Source organism: Talpa occidentalis, unplaced genomic scaffold (assembly GCF_014898055.3).
Source record: "Talpa occidentalis isolate TD23 unplaced genomic scaffold, MPIMG_talOcc4v2.1 talOcc4.2, whole genome shotgun sequence".
Taxonomy (NCBI): Eukaryota; Metazoa; Chordata; class Mammalia; order Eulipotyphla; family Talpidae; genus Talpa; species Talpa occidentalis.
Genome location: NW_023602073.1, coordinates 82,726,360 through 82,745,308, shown reverse-complemented (window position 1 = coordinate 82,745,308; position 18,949 = coordinate 82,726,360). Strand labels below are relative to the sequence as shown.

General features: G+C 36.7%; 1 protein-coding gene across 1 annotated transcript in view; it reads right to left on the bottom strand.

Annotated features, from left to right (window-relative positions):
* Nucleotides 1-18,949, bottom strand: part of LOC119251460 (collagen alpha-1(XIX) chain-like) — a 70,543-nt gene that overhangs the window by 30,819 nt on the left and 20,775 nt on the right. The window contains exons 2-10 of the mRNA XM_037518740.2: nucleotides 17,055-17,108; nucleotides 14,607-14,651; nucleotides 12,597-12,647; nucleotides 12,465-12,509; nucleotides 12,043-12,069; nucleotides 9,190-9,243; nucleotides 4,431-4,475; nucleotides 1,315-1,359; nucleotides 1,164-1,226 (exon numbers count right to left, since the gene is read on the bottom strand). Coding sequence (XP_037374637.2) covers nucleotides 1,164-1,226; nucleotides 1,315-1,359; nucleotides 4,431-4,475; nucleotides 9,190-9,243; nucleotides 12,043-12,069; nucleotides 12,465-12,509; nucleotides 12,597-12,647; nucleotides 14,607-14,651; nucleotides 17,055-17,108 — 429 coding nt within the window. The remainder of the gene's footprint in view (nucleotides 1-1,163; nucleotides 1,227-1,314; nucleotides 1,360-4,430; nucleotides 4,476-9,189; nucleotides 9,244-12,042; nucleotides 12,070-12,464; nucleotides 12,510-12,596; nucleotides 12,648-14,606; nucleotides 14,652-17,054; nucleotides 17,109-18,949) is intronic.

Sequence of the window (18,949 nt, the reverse complement as noted above, 5' to 3'; positions counted from 1 at the left end):
GATAAGTTGTTGGCACTCAAAACAGTGCTAGTATGTAGTAGATACTCAAGGAATATTTTTTGAATGAACAAATTTCTTTCTGTATAATTCCCTGGAAGCATAATGATCTAAGCATCTACATGATGGCTTACAGGGAGTGGGGAGTTGGTAAGAGAAGGTAAAGGGAGAGGCAGGGAAGGAAACAAATATTTACTAAGCACCCCCCATGACCAGGCATGAAAATCTTACCATCCAGCAGGTTACTAAAGTGACTGAAAAAACCCTATACATCATACATAATTCAAAACCAAATCATCCTGACACTAATTGCACGTGCTTCCCGTTTTTCATGTTGTCTTCTCTGGGGAGAGAGTGTCCAGGGATTGCGCCTATGCTGAAGGTTTCACAAAGACACTGAGCCAACTTCCTGAGCTCTGTGCTGCTCCCCTACCTTCATCTCCCCTCTGCTAATTGCATCGCTTCCCCTATAGATGATGGCAAATAAACAAGCAAAGGGAGCAGGACCTTCCTTGAAGGAAAAAACCTGACAGTGGGGTATGTCCTATTCATTATTCATGTTTCTATCTTCCCCCTCTGGGCCCAGCACATCCTTAGCAAATAGCAGGGACTAGATGGATATAGGTCAAATTGAATTGAGTTGAATTAGTAGGTCTGACTCTTATAGTGCCATCAATATTATATATCAGTAGCTGAGAGCTCTTGTAGGACACAAGATGATGATATATTTGCCAGCTGTGATTTATGAAGATGTAAGAACAAGGCCCATAGATACAGGAAGGAATCTGGGAAAATAGCTTCTACTTTAGTCTTTAGCTTAACGTGCAGGTATTACAGTGGTGAGTCTTCTGTTTATCTTTTAGGATGTGACAGGTCATTTTATTTCTTAACTCCACTGAGAACAGCAGACTTAAAAAATAATGAGTCTAATTTTCTGACCCTTAAGACAAAACTCTCACCTTTCTCACCATTGTTTCAGACATAAAGACCTCGCAGAGAGCGAGGACACTCAGAGAGAACCACTCTCCAAAACATCGATTTGCAGGACTTGCTCTTAATTCCTTGGAAACTACTTATTCAAATCTCAGATATTCTGAGGAGATAGAAGAGGAGGCGATGCTTAGAATATTTGTCAAACTGCAAACATTTAATGGAAAATGTCTTACTGGCTTTCCTGAGGGCCCTTCTGGTCCAGGGAAGCCTATGTCGCCCACAGGTCCTCTCTCACCCTGCGGGGATATGCACAGAAAAGAAACTGTCAAGAGAAACTAAAGCAGCACAGGGGTGCAAGTTTTCAGTATACAAATGGCAACTCACCGGTTCCCCTGGAAATCCCTGAGGTCCTGGGGCTCCAGGTTTCCCCTGGGAAATCAAATCAAAAAGGAGTCAGATGATGAGAGGTGCCATGTTCTTCCCTCCCTATCTGTGAGCTTGATGTGCTACAAGAGCTGTGACTCTGCGCTAAATGGTTTTCCTAACACACAGAGTCCAGGGGCCACATGCTTGACTCTGCAGGCTCTAAGTACAGGCTGAGCACAGTTTTCTCATGCATGTATATGTGTATTATGGAAAGACACAGGAAGAGTATAAGGATAATATTTTTGAAACTATTAAGCCAATATATCCTTATTACTGAAAATCCCACTTGTGCATTTTTGAATGGCAGCTCTTCTTTACGTTAGGGGTTAAAAGGCACAAAGTGGTCAGAGAAATCTTTCTTAGATTTTTGAGTTTCATAAGTGGGCTTTTACATTCATAGTAAGATAGCCTGGAAAACAGCTTGCTTGACTTGAAAAACCACATTTGATTTAAAGAGAGAGGAAAGGTTAATTTGCTCTAACACAACGTGGCTTGGAGGACTGACAACAGAGACCAAAAGGAGAGATAGACCTGGGGTAGAGAGACCACAAGGAGAGATAAGAAGAGAAAGATGAGTTAGCAGAGACAGGAAGCAGAGAAGAGTCAGTGTCCAGACTTGGTTTAAAAATACTGCCTTTGAGGCAGCAGACCTCACCTGTCTCGCCCGCTGCTCCCCTCAGTGGTGTGTTTCGGTTAGTCTGCCTCTTCTGTTCCCCTCTCTGTCTCTGGTGAATCCTCTCATCCCCCACACCTCTGGCCTTTAACCCAGCTCTTGTATGCATAAATAAATAAATCTTTAAAAAAATGCTGCCTTTGAGAAGGAACCTCCTCCTATCTTTTGAACCTAATGTGGCAAAAAATGTCAGCATATAGGTTTGAGGCCAAGGTCATAGAAACCCCAGGAGGTTGCAAGGGAAGGGCTTTTTCCCACTTGCTCTTGAGAGCTCTGGAACAGATCCCCTCACAGGTTCAGGTGTGGCTGAGAATGAAGTGAGGCAGGCATGGAGTCTGAGAGTGCATCCCTGGCTCCTCACACCTCATGTGCTCAAGCAGGATCTCCCGAAGCTCCTGTGGGCCCGAGTTGGGGGATGCATTAGAGTCGAGGTTAGTGTCAAAAGGTCTTGGTATGGATACAGGGGATGAAGAGTATTCAGGTCTTGAGATCTGACACAAAGGGATCGGGGCAGTGATAGGAGGCAGCAGCAATTTTGCAGGTCATGTAGAACTCAGAGAGTCTAGGAGAAGGAATGTAAAGCAATTCCTCCTGTATACTCATTGCCCATTATAAGGAAAGGTGAGCAAAAAGGCCTGGAGAGATTAGTGGATGGGGCTGAATATAATAGAAAGGGATAAGTAGGCTGGTTCTAGGAAGAGTAGGATTGTGTCTGCTTGGTTCTCTACAGAGAGATCACGGCATGTCTGAACAGGTAACCAGAAAAATCACCTTAAAATTATTTTACTGTGATAAAATATATATAAAATGAAAGTGACTATTTTAAGTGTACAATTCAGTGGCATTAAGTACATTCACACTGTTGTGTAAACTTCACTACTATTTGCAGAATTTTGTGACTATTTTCTGAGTCACAGGCAGGTCCAGTTATAAAAAAAACTAGGTTGCATTTTTCATTACACAGTTGTATATCTACAGTGTGGAAAATTTTCACCTCTTTCTCCTTTATGTAATTGTCAGTTGATCCTCTTAACTAGGAAATAGGAAAATTGTCTTTTAAAGTAAACAGATCAGCTTGCAGATACACAAGTGGCAGGTGAGTCCCTTATTTCCATTATGCTGCATCCTTTACAATATCTTTGGAATTCTTTTTTGGGTTTCCCTTTCAGTCTGTCAATGAAGGGGGGGAGCTTATAAGGGGATCTGGAGCAGTGATGAAATAGACTTCCAGGTATGTTGCTAGGTATGGTCATGGAGGAGGGAGTACGAAGAATGGGATTAAGTATGAGCCAGTCTTCAAGAATACTTTCTTGTGAAAAAATCTCTGAAGAACTTGCTAAAGAAAATATTTTCATGTTACTTTTATGGCATACTAATATTTAACTTTCTCTGGAATAGCTAAAAGGGGATGTCATCTCCTCATATGGTTTTCTGTGGATTATGGATGGGATTTATTTTTTTTGTCAGATTAGCAACTAAATGGTATGAAGTAGAGTGACTGCTGGTGCTGGTGATGGTGATGGTTGGTGGGTGGTGGATGATGGGCGGTGGGAAGCTCTGTGTGATGTTGGACATCAGGAGATGTCAGTGGGAGGTGGCTGTAGACCCGTCCTCATCTTTCTCATGTCTTTATGATTCAAGCACAAGGTTTCCTTCCACTTCCCTATGCTAGATATACCCTGCAGGGGCACCTAGCAAGAGGATAAATAGCCTCTTATTCATAAAGCATGACCACAAAATTTTAATTAGAGCACCATGAATGAAGATCAGAATGATCCCTAGGGCTCAGAGAAATGATTTCAACCTTTCCTGAAGCACTTCCTATTCATTTGAAAAGACCTTGATGAGATTAAAGCGTTTGACGCCAGAGAGCAACAAAAATGATTGAGAGGATTGAAGGGCTAGTTTACGAGGAAACATTAGCTGCACTAAAGCTCTGCTGTTACACTGGGCTGAGGGAAAACTCAGGCAGATTGCAGTTTAATACAAGGAACTTGAAGTACATGCATAAGGATGAGAATTTTGTCTTTTGAGGATCAAGAAAGCTTGAAATAGGACAAGAGCAGAGAAACAAAGCAAGCTTCTCAAAGTATGTCTTTGTATTGTCAATTAATGTAGAGACCTAACTATATAAAAACACATTATACGTATATTATTGTATTGTCATTTGTAACTGAGTTTCCCTCTCTGCTCCCCAAGATTAAAGTGAAAATAAAGAGATCAAAACTTTTTTCAGGTGTGAGAAGGGCAGGAGGAGGCTTTATATCTTAAACTGGAGGTTTCATGAAACTAATGCTTTAGCGGTTACCACGTACTCCCTAACTCTTCTTTATCTCCAGCTGTAGGCCTGTTAAGGAGACAGAACTGTTTGTGAAAATAATGTGAGATAATCTGGACTCACCGATATTCCAGCTATTCCTGGAGGACCTGCAGGGCCTCGATCTCCCTGTTGGGTTAAAAAAAAAATGCTATTTATAATGATATCTATAAAATCTTTAGCTATAGAACTAATATTGAAAAAATAATTTGGATTTAGTAAAGCTTTTCTTTGGAATCAATAAACATTACCAGTATCAGCTGATGTGATGCCGTATGGTAGATGGGAAATTAACAACAATGAAGTTAAAGCTTTCTTTTGGTCATAATAGCAAAGCTACTAATAATTTTAATGAAAATAAGCAATTATGTTATCATTTCTTTACCTATTTTTAATGGGTGCCATTTATACTTAGTTAATATTTACATTCCACATATGCAAAAAGCATTCTTTATTGTTAGTTAAAAAATAAGTGCATTGAATGTCTTTTAAAAGCTTTTGCTAACTTGTCTCATTGGATGTAATGTTCATATAAAGATATTTAGAACTAGGAAATTTGTAGTTCTCCTCATTAAAGAATCAGAAGATCCCTTCAGCTGCTCTGAATATTAGCATCTCAACCTCTTTTTCCAAAGGCAATGTAGTATTTTAGATAAAGCTGACAATGTTAAAAATACTAATGATTATATATGGGATGATAAAATAGTAATTTTTGTTGAGCAGAACCTACATTTAAAAACTTCATAACTTAACCAAGGGAAATAAAATAAGACTTGATTAAATGGAGAGGTATGTTTGTTCTTGGAGGGCAAGACAATGTTGTAAAGTGTCATTGTTATCCAAACTAATTTATAAGTGTAATGCAATTCTTACAAAATTGCAGTTTGATCAAATGATATTAAAGTTCACCTGGAATAATAAATAAATGAGGGTATAAAAGGAAAAGTCAAAAGAAGCATAAAAAAGAGATTAGCAATACCATTATTTAAACATACAATAAAGCTATAATTGAAATAGTAGAATAGTGGCATAAGATTAAGCAATACATAATATAACATAAGAGAAACTTTAGAAATAGACCCACATTTATAATGTGAGTTTAGTAAAGAAAGCATATATTATTCAACAAATAGTGGTAACAATTGAATACATTTTTTTGAAAAGAATTAATTTCTTCTCTTTATATTATATTCCATTTAAATTTCATTTACATTATGTAAAATATAAAATAATATGAACTATAAACAAACTACAAGAAAATATAAGACAGTTGAGTTTGGTTGAAAATGAAAATAAAACTCATTCAGGGTATAAAAGCAACCAGAAATCATAAAAGAAAATAGTTTCAGATTTGACTACATTAAAGTTATATTTATATATAAATATCATTAGACAAAAGCATTAAAGGCAAATACCAAAGGATAAATGTTCTCATTAAAAAACAGTATAATATATAAAATATAGGGATAGTAAAAAAGAAAAGTAAGTAATAGAAAAATGGGCAAATGATATTGTCAATTTAATTCTGCTCCTTTTAAATGATGAATTTTTATCCTTCAAGTGAATATACTGATGCTTTCATCCAATGGAAACATCTGCATATCAGATAAAGATTAATGTGAAGAGGGTCTTTCTCTCTGACAAGACGGTCCTTCCAACATTTGATCTCTCAGTTCTTTGAATCACTCTCTTCTAATGATTTAGTCTCTCATTTCAACTATTATACCTGAGACCTTGTCACTAACAATAACTGCATCCCCTCCACACTCTCAATTTCATGCAATGTAGCCTTGGATCACTCTCCTATTGTTCTAATTCCCTTGAGTAACCTGAATCCCCAAAATTTTTGATGCCACTGAGACTCCTAATCCATTAAGGTACACATTTTTCATCATTCTTCACTTCTTGGATGACACTATCCTATTTATTTAGTTATCCCTGGTCACTTGTTATAATCACTCACTTATGTATATCACTGACTCTTGCCCCATTCTTGCTTCTAGCACTAACCTTCAAAACTGGAATCTGTTTACATACAATTCACCTACTACTCTGTGACTTTAATTGAGTATCTATCCCTGGCTAGAGGAAGCACACATAAACTTGCTGATTAGTTTCACTTCAGTTCCTGATGATAAACCTCAGGGCAGCAGGGGTGATGGTAGTATGGGGGCTTTTGGGCAGCCCAGCCATTATACCCTGTGATCCTTCAACTCTTCCCTCTCTCCTAGAAGAACTCCTTAAATCTCCAATGTCTTTTTCCTACCTCACTCTCACATGATGACCTTACTTTCTTCATTTATGAGAAAATTTAAGCAGTCAGAAAAGAACTTTTATTTATCTCTCCACATATCAGCATCTGAAACCCCCTATCCTGTTTTCTGCCTATTACCATAGATGAACTATCCAGGTTCCTCTCTGAAGGCAAATGTTACATTGATGCACTAAATCCCCTTTCTTCTTAGTTATTTAAGGACATTCTTCCATCAATTCTTCCATCTTCTATCACTACTCTCTCTTTTTACTGGCTCATTTTTTCAGCATACAAATGTCCTGGTATTTCCATGGTCTTAAAATCCATTTTATAAAACTTTGCCTTACTTCCTCCAGGAGCTTCTGGCCATATCTTTGCTTTCCTTTGTAGCAAAACTCCTTGAGCAAATACAAGCAATACAAGCAAAACTCCTTTGCTTGTATTTTCTGTTTCTAATTCTTTACTTCCTATTCTCTCTTAAACCCATTCAGGTTCAGCAGCTGCTCCTACCAATATAGTGGAATAGTACTAATTCCTCTGACAGTACTAATTCCTCTATTGTTGAGTCCAATGGTCACTACTTGAACATCTTACTTGTCTTATCCCCATCATACTTGACCTAATTGTCAGATTTGAGATAGGTGATCACTCCCTTCTCCTTGATAGATTTTCTTTTGTTTTGCACTTAAAAATGTATTGTTAACAACATTGTATATGATTCAGAGGTATAGGTTCATACAGGTTCATGTGTATTTTACATCACACCCAACACTTAGGCACCCATAGTCCCCCACCACAGGCCACCAAATTCCCCTCTTTTACTTTGCTTCTCTTCATTTTTTTATCCACCATCACTATCCACTTCTTGCAGCCACAATTCTATGTCAGATTTCTAGGCTTGTTTTGGTTTGGCTTTGTATATTCTTTTGTTTTGTTTCTCTATATTCCATGAGTTCAATCACAAGTATTTATCTCTCTCCTACTGAATTATCCCCTCCATTTCCACCCATGTTATCATAAGTGACAAGATTTCACCTTTTTATAGCTGAATATTCCATTGTGTACATATACCTCATCTTTTTAATCCACTCATCTGGCACCTAGGTAGTTTCTGTAACTTGGTTATTATAAATAGTGTAGCAATCAACACAGGAGTGCACACATCCCTTTGAGTTAGTGTTTTTGCATTATTTGAGTAGATACCTAGGAGTGAGATTTCTGCATCATATGGTAGATCTATTTTTAATATTTTGAGAAATGTTGGTACTTTTCCATAGGCATGGGACCTACAGTGAACAAGGGTTTCTTCTTTCCCACATACTTGCCAATATTTATTTCTGATCTTTATTGAGATGGGTCATTTTTACAGGTGTGAGATAGTATCTCACTGTGGTTTGGATTTTCATTTCCCTGATGATAAGTGACATTGAGCATTTTGTCATGTGCCTGTTGGCCATCTGTATGTCTTCTTTGGAGAAGTACTATCTGCCCATTTTTTGACTGGGTTATTGTTTTCTTTTGTTAAGTTGTATGAGTTCTTTGTAGAGCTTAGAAATTAGCCCTCTGTTAAATGCATGATGTGTAAATATTTTTTCCCACTTGGTTGGGTATCTTTTCATTTTAATGACAGTTTCTTTCAATGGGCAGAAGCTTTTTAGTTTGATGTAGTCCCACTTAATTTATTTTTGCTTTTGTTTCCCTTACAATTGGAGTTGAATCTCCAAAGACATCCCTGGAGCCACTATCAGAGCATCTTGTCAATGTTTTCCTCTATGTATTTTATGACTTGAGGTATTACCTCCAAGCATTTAATCCTTTTTGAGTTAATCTTTGTGTATTATGTGTATGACAGCATATGGATGCACAGTTTTCCCAGCACCATTGGTTGAGACTTTCCTTTTCCCACTGTATACTCTTGGTTCCTTTTTCATAGATTAACTGTCCATATAAGTATGGGTTTATTTCTGTGTTCTCAATTCTATTCCATTGGTCTAGGTGCTTTTCTTTGAAAAACATACTGTCTTGATGGCAATCATTTTGCAGTATAATTTGAAGACTGTAATCAATTTTTCACATCTCCATTATTTCATGTAGTTGGTTTTTATTTTTTTGTAGTTAGAGTGCTTAGCAAAATTCAACTATACAGAACAGAACTGTTACCTCCGATCACCGTTATATATTAGATTTTCAAAACTTATTCACCTTGCTTGGAATGTTCTTCTGTCAAACTTGAGGGGGCTTGGCCAATTCCCTTCACCTCTTTCAAGTCTTTTCTTAGATGTTGCATTCTCAGACCATTCTATCTACAATCACCGCCTTGTCCTTCAGCAATTCTCATGCCCCTCTACCAGGGTTGCTTTTCCTGTCTTTCAATAGCACTTGCCAACAGTATTATTTTGTTATCTGTGTTTAGTTATTCTAGTTTCTGTACCCCCTTCTTGAATATAAATTCCAAGAGGGAAGACATTTTTGTCTGTCTTGTTACCTTAATATCGCAAAACCTAAAATCTTTCCTGTTCTAACATTATATATTTAGTAAACATCTTTGAATATTGAATGAGTGAATGCATTTCTAACCTTTGTACTTACCTTCAAACCTGGAAATCCCTCTAGTCCTGGCAACCCCATCGCACCAGGTTCTCCCTGTTAAATATGAATATATGAAATTCAGGAAAAATGATCAAAAAAAGGTTTGAAGCATTGGAATCAAAAGCAAAGATACTTTTTGCTTAAAAAATATCTCCTCAAACACTGTAAAAGAGTAAGTTGTATGCTTTATTTTCAAGTATCTGTATCCTTGGATTTAGTGTTTGAAAATAAGAATAAAGCTGTTTTTTGGAGAAGTTTTCTATTTAGTATTTTTTTATTCTGATTAAGAATCTAATCAAAATAAATCCCTCTAGTTAGTGATAACTCCAATTTCAATTAAGAATAGGAGAAAGGTTGAACTTTAATAAAGTTTGCCAATTTGTGACATTCCTATGACTTCTAGATAAGCAGACTAAACTCTTTAAAAGTAGATGCAGATGGATTTCTGAAAGCAAAGTTAATCATACATCAATATTCTCTGGAGCTGGACATGAATTAGGTTTTCTTTGGAGGTTGGCTATAGCAGAAAAAATCTCCAATGATTCTAAAAATTATTGCTCAAATTGATGGCTCACTAAGAAGACAGGTATTTCCATTTAAAAAAAAAAAAAACTTTGACATATTCTGATCTTTAGTTCCAGGTAAACCGGAGCCTGTACATACTCAAGGAACACAATGAGACAAGTTGTGGTGAAGGAAGCAGCTAACTTTGAACAAATAAACATTGGACTTTTAAATCAAGATAAATTGAGTAGTTGTTTGGTATTTCCTTGTTAATGAGATAATATTATCTGCAAATATTTTCTTAGGACACGTAATCACATAGAAAAGGGAGCTCCAAATATAGTTCTCTGTAAATGAGTTTTTACATGCATAATTCTAATCCACTTCAAAAAATATCACCAAGGCTTGAAATGCCATTATTATTTATGCTATTGTCCTTATTACAGAAATACTTAATCAGTGGTTATGACTTGATACTTTTTATGCTTTAGAAATCTTTTTAAATGTTCACTAATACATAACCTGTCGATAAAAAAAAACTATTTAGATTCTATTCTGATTAAAGTTCTGTAACAGAGGTCCTGGGTTATTAACATAGGAAATAAGTTCTATGTTTCTTTTTTTTTATATTCTCAATACTTAGAACAGAGGAAGATAATCAACTAATACATATTTTGTGCAGCTAAGAAATTTGAAGCTTAATTTCTTAAATTCTACCAAATCTGTCCATATTTTTATTACCCAGTGTCCAATCTAATTGAATTTAAATCTTATTTTAATGCTTTAAAAAAAACATCATCTTAACCTACAAGTTATTAATGAAAAACCTGAAGGTATTCCAGAAAAATCAGTGAGAAGCTAAAGTGCTTCTAAGTGATCTAGGGGGGCTGTTTTATGTATGTGAATATGAAAGGAAAAGAACAGGAGGAATTTTTTTATCAATAAGAGGAAAGAAAACTAAAATTAGAATGAGATATATGGCTGGTGAAAACACTGAAATGCTTACAGATAAAGAAAGAGCAGCATGAATAGTAAAACAAAAGGAACTTAGAAATTACATAATAGGGATTCAGAAAATGGTACTAACCAGTTGAAATGAAACTTTCAGGGGAAAACAAATTGACTTTTAATACATACTGATTGTTCAGTAACAGAAAGTAAGCTCTTTAATGTATTACCTTTGAGAAAATATTTAGATGTGAAAAGATTACTTTTTATGACTTGTACTTTTCTCATTTAAAATTTATTCATCTAGCTTTATCAAACTCAACTGTAATGATAGCGCCTTACTTTTTTTTTTTTAAATTTATTTATTTATTTATACAAGCACTGGGTACAGTCAGAAGCGCAGGAGGGTGAGAGAATTCACCAGAGCCAGAGGGGAGAGCAGAGCAGGCAGAATGACGAAATACACTGCTGAAGGGAGCAGCGGGCAGCAGGAGAGGTCTGCGCGCCACGTGGGACCCTCACCCAGCAGCTGGGGATTGAACGGGTGCTGCAGAGGCTGTGGGCAGCTTTGCAACCCAGTACTCAATGGCTATGCCACAGGGGAGGCCCTGGCCTTACATTTTTTCACATGGCATATAAAGTGGTTTGAAAGTTTATTTCAGCTCAGGTACATCTGAGTTTCAAGTATCTACCCACAGGTTAAAAGAATATACAAATGAAATATGAAGGATGAAGCATATGCTTGAAAAGGACATGATAGGAAAAGTTGCCAAGGAATTAAGGGAGCCTAATTGAACCTGGCAGAAATTTCACAATAAAGCTCCATGGCTGAGAAGGATGCTTGAGAACAATTTTCCTCCTTTGGGTGGCTGGAGGACATGATCTCATTCCATGCTGAGCATGTTATCCTCCTGATACATTATTCTTAATAAGCAAGTTTATGACAGCACACCACATCTCCTACAGAGTAATTGCATAAGACATTCAAAGCAAATAAACAGCTTCTTTCTTTCTGTCAAGGAGATAGCTGACATATTAAGGAATTTCTGTCCAGTAGGTATTTTTCTTCTCCAATCTACTTAGCACTGAATCAATCATCAAAATAGTGCTATTAGAAGGAAATGTCCCATTTATCAGCTTTACACATGCTTTCCTCCATCACACAGTGATTTTTAAAACATACTTATGAAAGAGATGAAGGTCAAGGACATGGAAAACATTAGAACTGATGCATCTTAAAAATGAAGGACACACTTCTGGCATATCTCTGGTAGCCTGCCTGTTGCCTCCAACATGCAATCAGGTGAACAGCTAAGGCAGGCCATCTTTGTCTGACATTTTCCTTTCAAACTTTATTGAGGGCTTATTTTCCAAATGTCTTAAAACAGGGAATATACATACCACTGGACCAGTATCACCTTTTGGGCCCTACAAGAAAACATAGAAAGACATATTAGAAATAACAACTGAAGCAAAATCATAAAGTATGAAGCATTTTCCCTCAATTTTCTTTAATATACATAATATTGTTTGCATCTTTTTTTTTTTTTTTTTTTTTTTACATTTTTAGCCACTGCCTGCACTTGAAAACTAACATGCTGGAGCTCCCAGGACAGCGATAGCTTAGGCACTGACTTAGTTCTTAGTTTTACAATAAAAAAAGTGATACCACTATGCACAATGCTCTCCTTTATTTTGGTGGCGAACATTTCCTCAATTTTATTACAAATTTCCAATGTATTTTTTACTAACTTAGGAGTTTTTAATTTTATTGTGCCTGTTCAGCTAAAGTGATAAAAAAAAAAAAAAACAACTATACTCACAGGGGGGCCTGGAGGGCCTGGATAACTGGGGACAGTCACACCTCCCTTCAAAAAAATAAAAGAAAATGGTGATAAGACTTTATAGTAATCCACAGCTGGAAAATGATTTTGCATAATTATAAAAACAAATACCTGGATTTTATATAAACTGCTCATTCCATTTCCTTCATTGAATGGCATACCCTTAGGAAAGAAGTGAGATAATTATTCTTTTAGGTTAATAGTTAGCATCTCCACTTTTTATTTCTTTTTACCAAACCTATTTATTTTGGAAAATGGTTAATACTATAAGTAAAATAATCCAATGTTTCCATTTGGGCTTATAAACAACAAATGTAGGGAAAAATGACAAGGAATGTGAGCTGTATCTGGAGTACACAGACACTTTCAGTGGGGGTGTGATTCATGTCCAGGTTTGACAGATGAGACACTAATGCATTCAGAGGAAAATATTATTTGCTCATTAAAATTCAGTTTCTGAATTGCCAATTTATGCTAACTGTTTACAGCCTGCTGACCTGCAGGCTGTAACGTGGTCGTGCTGATGAAGATGTGACTAGGGAACAATTTGGTTACTGAAAAGCAATTTTTTTCCATAGTCTCTTCATACCAAGTAGAAAATGAACATAAATGGGGGAGATGATGTACTAGCAACCCTGTTTTCATGTTTCCACAAAAATGTGTTCTTTAGAACAACAGAGAACAAGAACTTCCTAATAAAACTGACCTTTGAATGGAAAGTTCTAGAGTAACACTTAGAAAAACTAATTTGAGTCTTTAGAAATCATACATTTTGACATTCAGGAAAAAACTGTATATGAAAATTTAGGTAGGATGTTTCATCCTTAAAAAATTGTTGTTGAATCAATAATCAAATGTGCATTTTCCTTTCTGTGATTTCCATATTTCAGTTGCAAAATTGAAGAGGCCATCAATCATTTCATTGTTTTTAGACAATGGTGGCGACTGTGCTCAATGAACATGTTTGGAACGCATCTCTAAAATATTAGTAATGGAAGAAAAATATTGCATCATTTATTCCTTTATGATTTCATTCATTCATTTGACAGTTTCTGAATGTCAATTTTAGTGTGTTAGGTCCTGGAGAGATGACACTGTTTGTCTGAGGTTTTTCAAAGAAGACAACATTTAATCCATGTCTTGAAGAAGATACAGTTTCAGAGTATTCAGGGGTCAGAGAGGAAGATTTCATAAGTTCACTATAAAATATAGGTCCCTTTTCTAAGTTCATGTTCTGAACTTGCTGCTCTGTCCACTTGGGAGGGAGTGCATTTTAGGGTTTGAGCCCCCAAAGCTTTCTCTTCTGCTTCCTTGTGTGGAAAGGGAGGTGGCAAATAAAGATGAAGAATAAGTTTGGGAAAATAGAATGCAAATCTCTTCATTTAATAGTGCAAAACACACAACCTCATACAGACTGATAATATATCTTTGTTGTCTTCAGAAAGTCACAGCTGAATTCTGCCCCCTTCACCAGTCAGTTTGGCTCCTTAAACTATTCCTAAGTTAAGCTGGAAAATCAAGTTTAATTTGAACCAAAGCTCTGCTGTGATTTGAGCAAGGCTCCACATGAGGGCACACTTGCTACAGAGAGAGGCACCTCTTGTCTAAGATGTCTCCAATAAGTGCACCTGTCTCGATCATGAACAGAAAAGCACGATGGCACTTGCATTTCACTAGGTGAGAGAGAAATGGAATTTTCTGTGTCTCAGACATCATAGATAGTAATGAACACATATAGAATAATACCAAATTTTCTACCAGCTTGAATTTTTGCATGGGATTTCTCTCTTTTCCCCCTAGTAGTTCCTCTCTTTTCTGTAATGAGGCTCATTGAGATTAAATGACTTCCCCAGGGTCCCCCAGGCAGGAAGTGGAGAGTCAAGTCTGGGTACACACACAGGTGTCCTGACTCCATATCTGGGTACAAATGTGAGGCTGATCTAAATGGGAATGGGGGGAAGGAAAGGAAACCAGATAACCTCAAAGTTGCACTATCATTTATATTTACACATAAAATTCAGAAGATTTTTACCCTTGAGAATATCTAAATGAAGTGTGACCTCTGAGTTAATAGTCTTAAGTAGACACATGAATACAAGTTTTAAACCTGCAGCAACTCACAGGTGGTCCGGGTGGTCCAGGTTGCCCAGGAGGCCCTTCGCTGCCCTGCAAAGGATATACAGATCAAAATCAATGGCCTAGATATTTCTTCTCCAGGTTTATGAACCAGATTGTGCTTGCTCAGAGAGCCATATTCTGAAATCAATAAGACATCACTTTATTTCAGTTTTGCAAAGTCTTATTCAGCTTGGCTCTCTCCATCACCTGGGGAAATATATTTTTAGACCACAGGCACAGTGAATGCTTTTCCACACCCATTCAGATTTTCATCGTGTGAGCCTCAGGTATGAAGCCTATTTTTAGATGGAGTCAGACAACCCGGGTGATCTGGTCTTGAACTTCAAATGCAGCTGGGGGAATGCTCCCTATGTGGAGGTGCAGAGTGGAGTTCTTGCCAACAGGGGCAGCCTCTGAGTAGGGCTGTCTGGGTTAGCCCTCATTTAAAAAAATAATATTTTTTTAATTTTTTGCATCATTGTTCATTTTTAAACAATATTTGCTTCCCCCCATCCCCTCAGGTGTAGTCCCCATAGAATCTCCTTCCCCAAGGCACCTGTGCACCATCACCACAGTCCCCTGTGCTCCTCCCTCCCTCCCTCTCACCCCTCTCCCTTCTCCTCCCCTGCAGGATGTCTCTGATTCATAATTGTCTGTTTTTGCTTTGTTGTGTTTTGTATGGTTATTATTTTTTTACACTAATGTCTTGTGTTTCCCCTATATATAACTTCACCTTCATCACCAGAGGACGGTTCCAAAGAACTAGACCAAAGAATAAAACCAAAACTTGTGTTGTATTTTCAGGAAGAGAAATTTCTTTACTTCTTAAGTTAATATTAGACTCTATAATAAAATCAGGCACATCCACTGAATGAAAGTGACAGTGTACAACACTGTTTAAGGGAAATGTTCTATATAATTTAAACAACTTCAGACATTCTGCTTATATAAGAAACAGTCTGAAAATGGAATTTGTGAAAAATGAATTTGAGTTGAGACTTGAAAACTGAATTTCACTCTTCTTTTTCTAAAACATAGACTGTTTATAGGTCCACAATAAGCAGAGGTAGTATTGGCTTTTGGTGCCTTTAGCCAGTACTTTCTGTAAATGTGTATATCTTTTTTAATAACAGCCTTGTAAAATCATTTTAGTTCTTCAATATCAGGAGCAATGGCAAGAAATGGTTAATTAAAAAAAAGCAAGAGAGAGTAAAATTCCTATTTATGACACTCAGGAATTTTGAGGGATTTCAGTTCATTTCCATATATTTGATAAAGGATTTCATTCCAATCTTGCATTTTTTCAGCATCATAGAAATCTTTTGCTTTTATCTTTATCAATAAAACTGTTAAGTTTTTCTTGCTATGTGTCTGCCTGAGAATGAGTGACAATGAGTACATTGTATCTTTTCCTAAAATGCTCTCATAGGGGGTCATTCTCCAAGACATTCGTATCATGCTGACTGCAGCCGTGTCCTTGAGAGAATTATGTCATAGTTCTCATGAACGAATAAACAAGGAAAAATATGTGCCTGTTGAAAAGACTTTTCTCCCCCTGGCACAATTAAAAGTCATGTTTTCATCCTTGATAGTGCCCCAAAGCTCATCACAGTGTGGAATTCACATTAACTTCAAAAGGCAAATCTCTGACTGAATAATTTCCGTAGAAACAGAGGAAAAAGGCTGGTAGGGTTTGGCAGGCTCCTCGGGATACTATTAGAAAAATATATGAGACTATCTAGAATAAGCACATTGTTTCCTTGCAAACTTGAGGGGATTCCTTTCTCCTTTATGCCATTATGTCCCACTTTGTCAGTTCAGGCTGGAAGCCACTTGAGCAGCTCATGTAGACCTTGATTCATTTCCCTAATTTGAACAGCTTGTTTTATTTCACTTGCTAACTCTGTCTGCACTTAAAGGGTCAATTTGGGTGCTAGATTGGGTAAACAGATGAAGTCCTGTGTTTTTCCTGTCTCATTATTGCCTTGCTGCTCCTCCCTTCTGACAATAACAATTCTTTTGTCCAATAAACTGAACTCCCCAGAAAACAGCTGTGGTTCCTTAGTGAATTGCCCCTATGGCCCTCAAAGGACAGAACTTCTAGATTTTCCCAAAAGCCCTTGGGTTACTGGAATCTTGGTCCTGATAGACCATATGCTATCTGGAGTCATAGCATCTTTAGCTGGAACTCCCTGATATAATACCTTACCTGCATCTCTTCAAGAAGTGTCTTTTGACTCCATCTTTCCAGTAGCATGAGTATTTTATTCATCCTTGCTCCTAGGAACATATCTCTTGTATTCAGAACAATTTCTGGACCTATGTCCTTCTAATACCACTAGAAGAACGGTTGTTCTCAGGCAGTACCCCTACTCCAACTTCCGGACTTAGCATGATTTTATGGCTCTCTCTATAAGTGGTGTCACCCAAACCCCAATTCTGACTCTATACCTTGTCACCTTTTGCTCCAGAGGGACCGGGATGTCCAGTTCTTCCCAACAAACCCTGTGAAACACAAAACTAAGCTTATTAAGGAAATAACTAAATGACCAAAGGGTATTGGAAGTTGGTTGTTAAAATGGATAGTTTTGAAGGTCATTTGATCCTAATTAAATCAGTTCTAGAAGCTTACATTTCTTCAGGCTGATACAGCAGCTGTATCCTGCTGATAAGCCCTTGCAAGGGTAAAATTTGTATTTGTGGTCGCTTTTTCACCTTGGCCGACCACATTTAATGACCTTAATTGGAACCTTTTGATACATTTAAGAATTTAGCCTTGCTGTTTAAAGGGCAATTTACATAACATTATGCCTTCCTAAATGAGCTATAATTTTGGTAGTGATCAACATTTTAAATACTTTAAGACAGGGCAGAATTAACAATGTGCATATTGAGTTATGTGATCTGCATTTTACCAGAGGAAAATAAAATTTAATTTAAAATCTTCTTTAGAATAGCATTAGCTATACTTTCCGTGGTTCTTTTCATGACTCTTTCTCTTTTTAGTGTACAATTTAAAGACAGGTTTGCTCTATAACAGGTGAAAATATAAATGATAAAATTACAGTGAATTTTAATTACAGTGAATCCATAATTCAAAACTTTAAGGAACATGATTACATTCTATTTGTGTGGTAAATATTATTTGCATGGGAACTCTAAGAAGAGGAGAGTTGGAGAAACTGAGACTTGAGTAGGCTTGCTAGATTTAGCAAATAAAAATACAATGTTTGGGACAAGCATATGCTACAAAATTATTTGTTTATATAAAATTCAAATTTAGCTGCATGTCCTGTATTATAACTGGTAACTCTAGATTTGAGCTCCATTTGAATAAGAGAGAGGGTTTAGCAGATCGGAAAGGAAGTGATTCTGATTTATGAAAACATGATAACCAAGGACACAAAGACCAGTATGTTGTGTTTGAGGGATAGTGCAAAAAATGTGCTGACTAAAGTAGAATGTGTTTTAATTCATACACAGGAATAAAAAGACATCAAATCTGATAATCCTTTATCCATTTTTCTCCTCTGGAAAATAAATTCTCAGTTTATGATACTTATGAAAAAGTGAGAGCATAACATACACACACATATATATACGTATATATACGTATATATATGTGTATAACTAAAAAAAAAAAAAAAAAACCAGAATGCTTTTTTACATCAAACTTCTATTCAAGTAAACTAGCTTAATCACAGATAGCTTTTTGTTCTGGGAGAACTCTGATGACAAGTTGCCAAGACCCTGGGCAGCCTTATGCAATTGCAAACGAAAATCTAAAATGTTGAATGACGGCCCATTTCTAGGCAATAGCTGAATAATTGACATAGAGACAGAAAACAAAAAGCATCAAGGAATACTAGTTCCCCTTGCCTCATCCCAAGGGTATTAACAGGTATGAACTGTGAGTGGAACACATTCCCAAATACTTACTGGGGGCCAGATGGGCCTGGTGCACCTGGAAAACCTGGAATTCCTTGAAGACCCTAGAAGAGAAAGTCTACCATAAAGCTCCTCTATCATTGGAAATAAAGCATTTCAGTTAATTAAATATCTTCACTACTGAAAATTAAACCTATTTTGGTTAATTGAAAAACACGGTATAGTCCTTATACAAATCTCCATTTTCAAAGACTGAGGATGGTGAGCTAAAATGCCATGACATGGAATCTGTAACAAACAAATGTATTGTGTTTGGTGACTCATAGAACATTTCTGATCTCATACAGACACACAACAACAATAGCATCATTGAGAATTCAGCTCTGCTAAAGCAGAGAAATACAAATTTCAGATTGGCAGAATGCCATCAAAGAAATATGTGATTACACTGATGCTTC